Raw genomic sequence first — 5,439 nt, 5'->3', positions numbered from 1 at the left:
GCGCCGGGACGTGCTCCATATGCCTGGTTTCCTGGCGGGTCACTGCGACCCCTCCAAGTCAGTCTCGCTGCTCTCCAAGCACCGAGGGACCAAGAAGACGCCGTCCGTGGGCAGCGCACCGGTCGCCCAGTCCAAAGAGTCCAAGGATGCGGAGGGGGCCACCGAGGGGGAAGGGACAGAAGAGGGTGAGGAGACGGAGGGCGAGGAAGACGAGGATTAGGGGCGTCCCCAGGGGGCTGCTCAATACAGTTATGGTGGACGGATGCGTGTTCTCTTCTCTGAGAGCTGTGGGGAGCAGGGGGCATGGTGCACACAGAGGCGAGGGTAACAGTTGGGGGCTGGAGGAGGTTTGGGGATGGAAGCTCAGGGGGCCCCAGGCTGTGGCCATGGGGGTGTGAGCTGAGGGGGACCCTGGAATGAGAGAGATCTGGGAGGTAAGTGGGGAGGATCCGAGCTGAGGGGGATCTGCGCTCATGGGGGTGTCCTGGGCTGTGATCATGGGAGCCCTGGACTGAGGGGATAGAGGTGTACGAGTGCTGGAGTGCGGGTCTGAAATGAGGGAGTTGAGGATATGTGGGGGTGGCGGGGTCTGAGGGGTGCCTGGACTGGGCGGGGGCAGGAGCATGCCACAGCCATGGAAACGTGCCCCTCAGTCTCCTCCATGGAGTGCCAGTGACCGACAGTACCCCCGGCCGCCACCCCAGATGCACCTAGATTACCGTGGGCTGCTCTCCACCAGTAACAGCACGCCGAGGCAAGGGGTGGGGGTTCCCGGCACAGGCGCCTTCTCAAAGGGCAAGGGCCTTCCTCATGGACGATGACTTCAGCTCTCAACTCCCCAGTGGCCAGTGGCAATTTTCCTGGAGGTGCGCTACAGTCTAACACTCGTCCTATCCATCCCTCCTTCCCTCTCCCTGCACCAAGCTACCCTTCAAAAGTGTTTCCCCAATAAATATCTTGCAAGTCCAATTTGTCTCCGTGTCTGCATCTCAGAGAACCCAAACTCACACAGCGATGTCGGGGTAGAGTGGAGGGGTCTGGGCTGAGATCCTTATCCCCCGGGCCCCTCCCTGGTCCCCTCTGAGAAGGGGCCAGTATAAGACTGGGCTCCTACATCCCCAGGGCTCCCGGTCTCCCCAGGGCAGGGGCAGCCTCACCTCAGGTGTGGCCAGGCCCACCTGGGTGCTAGAAGGAAGCAAGCCGTCTTGTCTCCGTTCCCACCCCAGCAGGGTCCCTCTCCCAGACAAACATGCAGCGCTGAGGCAAATCTGCTTTTTATCCAAGTGAGGAGGGAGGGGGGACAGGGAGCGTCCTGCTGGCCACGGATGTAGAGGCAGCTGCACATTGCAGTCCGGTCCTGACAGCTGGAGCCGAGGGGTTGTCTGCAGGAGGGAGGGTGGAGTGAGTGACGGCTCAGGAACCCCTCCCTTCCCTGTGTTCCAAGCTCTCTGCCTGGGGGGCAGAGGCAGGGAGCCCCGTCCACCCACCCTTGCCCCTCACATGGACTCACACACTTGTTCCTTCGTCCCTGCATGCCCCCATTTGCTAAGTGTGTGAATGCGTGTGTGCCTTTAACGCACTGGAATCCGTGGGTAGAAGACTGGGAATGCAAGCCAGGGAGAGGCAGAAACGGGGAGATGCAAAAGAGAGAGGGAGACGCAGACATGCAGAAGGGGAAAGACAGAAGCACAGGGACAAAGAAAGAGACCTGGGAGACAGAGACACAGAGACACAGAGACAAAGAGTGAGAGAGAAGGAGACAGGCAGACACAGAGAAGACGGAGGCAGAGGGAGGCCAGGCATGGTGGCCCTCATCTCAGACCCTCACCCCAGCACTTTGGCTGCAGGCAGGAGGATCACTTGAGCCCAGGAGTTTGACACCAGCCTGGGTAACCTAGGAAGACCCCGTCTCTGGTACCTGTAGTCCCAGCTCCTTGGGAGGCTGAGGTGGGAGGATCGCTTGAGCCCAGGAGGTCAAGGCTGCAGTGAGCTATGATTGTACCACTGCACTCCAGCCCGGACAACAGAGCGATGGGGGTGGCTCTGCCTGGCTACTCATGGTGGTCTCAGAGGTTGTGGGGGCTACCAGAGCTAGAACCTGTGGGTCCCTCTGCTCAAATTCAGATTCTCTGTCTTTCATGTGCTGGAAGCTGCTCGTTCTCCCCAGTAAGCAAGAGTTTTGGTTTTCAATAGGAACATTTTCCTTGTAAGTGGGGCCTACGTTCGAGTCAGTGTGGTCTGAGTCTTTGGTGGAGGCTCCAAGAGTGGAGGCCTGTGCAGCTGTGCTAGACTTTTAAGCTGCGTAAAGGATTTTCTTTTCTCTTTTTTTGAGATGGAGTCTCGCTCTGTTGCCCAAGCTGGAATGCAGTGGCATGATCTTGGTTCACTGCAACCCCTGCCTCCCAGGTTCAAGTGATACTCCTGCCTCAGCCTCCCTAGTAGCTGGGATTACAGGTGTCCGCCACCACGCCTGGCTAATTTTTGTATTTTTAGTAGAGATGGGGTTTCGCCATGGTTGCCAGGTTGGTCTCGAACTCCTGACCTCACGTGATCCACCTGCCTTGACCTCCTAAAGTGCTGGAATTACAGGTGTGAGCCACCGTGCCTGACCTCATAAAGGATTTTCTTTTCTTTTCTTTTTTTTTGAGATGGGGTCTCGCTCTGTTGCTCAGGCTGGAGTGCAGTGGTGTGATCTTGGCTCCCTGCAGCCTCTGCCTCCCAGTTTCAAGCAATTCTTCCACCTCAGCCTCCCAAAGTGCCGGGATTACAGACATGAGCCACTGTGCTCAGCCAGGATTTCCAAAGGTAACAGTAACTACAGGTGCTTACTTTTACATTTTATGCCAAGCTTCATGTTAGCTTACGCTTCACCCGTGCAAATAGATGTTCATGCTTTCTTACACCAGTTCCTCCACTGAACCACAGCATGTAGCATATGATTGGGGCGACTACTTCTTCAAATCTCACAAAGAATAATATATAACTGGAAGCATTCTGGATGCATAGGAGAAAAGTTAATTCTAGCTGGGTGTGGTGGTTCATGCCTGTAATCCCAGCACTTTTGGTGGCTGAAGCTGGTGGATCACCTGAGGTTGGGAGTTCGAGACCAGCCTGACCAACATGGAGAAACCCCGTCTCTACTGAAAATACAAAATTAGCCGAGTGTGGTGGCACATGCCCGTAATCCCAGCTACTTGGGAGGCTGAGGCAAGAGAATTGCTTGAACTCGGGAGGCAGAGGTTGCAGTGAGCCGAGATTGTGCCATTGCACTCCAGCCTGGGTAACAAGAGTGAAACCCCGTCTCAAAAAAAAAAAAAAAAAAAAGTTAATTATTTACCTACATAAAATGTCCTAAGATAGTAGAGTTTAATTCTTTTACCAAACCCCTATTTGAGAGATGGATTCAGTCACCTATCCATCTATGTGCCAATAAATGCATTCATCCACTCATCTGTGTACCTATCACTCAGCCTCAACCATCTGTCCAACCACCCATTCACCATCTACCTATCTATCCAGAGAGCACGCACAGGCCGGGCGAACCCCGACTGTCCTATGGATAGTCCTATGGACCAGCCGACACTCCTGCCCCAAGGAGTTCCCAAGTGTAACCACAAGTTAAGGTGCCCCGGGGAAGTGACACAGGCACCCTCATTCCTTTTGTTCAGTAGGAGTCTCTGAGACCTCCCCAGTACCATGCTGCATGGGTGAGGCCGAGGACACAGAGAAATATCAGGAAAGGCTCTTGTCCCTTTATCAGGCAAGGCTCCCTCCCCAACCATATCCATTCATGGTCCATTCACCAATCCACCACCTACCCACATCTACCCATTAAACAACCCATCCAGCCATCGATCCAACCACAGCTCAGCATCAACCAACCCATGCATTCACCCATCCACCACCCACCCATCTATCCATTCACCCATCCATCCACCCATCTACCCATCTATCCATTCACCCATCCATCCATCAACCAACTCATCCATCCGTCCATCCACCCATCCATCTACCCATCCACCCATCCAGCCATCCATTCTTCCATCCATGTATCCATCCATCCTTCCACCTCCCTACCCAACCATCAGCCTTTCCTGATTTCACACTTTTTGCTGGGCAACGCTAGGAACAAGGACACTAGGGACCTAGGTCTTACCCTCAAGGCACTCCCTGCCCGGTGGTAGAGACAGTAGCAACATAGACACAGCACATGGTCATACAAGCAGCAAGAGAGGTCGCTCAGACAATACGAAGACCCAGAGAAGGCCAGAGAAATTGAGTTAAATCTTAAACACGTGAGAAGTTTTCTGGGTGGTGTGGAGACAGTCAAGGGCACTCCTGGTAAAGAGAAGAGCAGGAACAGGGACCAACTGGCCATCTGTGGAATGAGAGACACCATTAGTGCAGAGAGGCAGGAGAAAGAGGGCCAAAATATGGGGGGTCCACAGGCCAGTGAGTGCTTCCGTTTAACCGAAAGAGGGAGCCACAGTAGGTCTTTGAGCAGAGGCAGGCTAGCTGGAAAGGTGTGTTTAGGAAAGAGATAGAAGGTAGAGGGGAAAGGTGAGTGAACGTGCCGTGGCTTCACTTCTCCTACCTCAGTTGGTCCCTCTTACTCCTCCTTTCCTAGGACTACAGGAGAATCCCAGCTCCTCCACCTACATGTTGTGCGGCCTTGGGCAAAAGTGGAGCCTTTCTGAGCTTCAGTTTCCTCCACTGCAGAATGGGGATGGTAATAGCAGTGACCTCGGAGACCCAGTTACATCGAGAGGATTAAATGGGGCCTGGGCTGGGCTCGGTGGCTCACGCCTGTAATCCCAGCACTTTGGGAGGCTGAGGAGAACAGATTGCATGAGTTCAGGAGTTCGAGACCAGCCTGGCCCACATGGTAAAACCCCGTCTCTTCTAAAAACACAAAAATTAGCCCGGCAAGGTGGTGCACGCCTGTACTCGCAGCTATTTGGGAGGCTGAGGTGGGAGGATTGCTTGAGCCTAGGAGGTCGAGGCTGCCGTGAGCTGAGATCACACCACTGCACTCCAGCCTGAGTGACAGTAAGAGATCCTGTCTCAACACAACCCCAAACGACAACAACAAAACAAAACAAAAAAATGGGGCCTGGTGCACCTGGAGGCTGGGGCAAGTGTGGCTCTCCCCGTGCGGGGGGCCTGTGTGACTCAGCCCCCACACTTCGCATCTCCAGGGGCAGGGTCTCACAGCCTTCCCCACGTCTGCACCTGTGCCTGCTGTCTCTGTGGTTCTCCGCCAGAGTCTGCCCGTCCCGGTCTCCACCCCGCCCTGGGACTCTACTTCCCCATGGCCGCTCTCTGTCTCCATTTGTCCATCGCTCCCCCGTCTGTCTCCACTCCCGTCCCTCCCTCGGTCCCTCCGTCTCCCCGCACTGCCCCGCCCGCCCCTCACCTGGGCCTCACTCGCTGCCCGCG

General features: G+C 55.3%; 2 protein-coding genes across 2 annotated transcripts in view; both read left to right on the top strand.

Annotated features, from left to right (window-relative positions):
• The window catches only part of TMEM190 (transmembrane protein 190), a 1,673-nt gene extending 1,416 nt beyond the window's left edge, over positions 1 to 257 (top strand). Inside the window, exon 3 of the mRNA XM_011932585.1 lies at positions 3 to 257. Within this exon, the coding sequence (XP_011787975.1) occupies positions 3 to 220 (218 nt within the window). The 3' untranslated portion in view covers positions 221 to 257. The remainder of the gene's footprint in view (positions 1 to 2) is intronic.
• Positions 1 to 5,439, top strand: part of RPL28 (ribosomal protein L28) — a 12,078-nt gene that overhangs the window by 1,967 nt on the left and 4,672 nt on the right. Inside the window, exon 2 of the mRNA XM_011932460.1 lies at positions 221 to 224. The gene's annotated coding sequence lies outside the window, so the exon portion shown is untranslated. The remainder of the gene's footprint in view (positions 1 to 220; positions 225 to 5,439) is intronic.

Source organism: Colobus angolensis, unplaced genomic scaffold (genome assembly GCF_000951035.1).
Source record: "Colobus angolensis palliatus isolate OR3802 unplaced genomic scaffold, Cang.pa_1.0 Scaffold96, whole genome shotgun sequence".
In the NCBI taxonomy this organism is placed as follows: Eukaryota; Metazoa; Chordata; class Mammalia; order Primates; family Cercopithecidae; genus Colobus; species Colobus angolensis.
The sequence above is the reverse complement of the archived record's forward strand: the minus strand, read 5'-3'. Positions and strand labels throughout refer to the sequence as shown.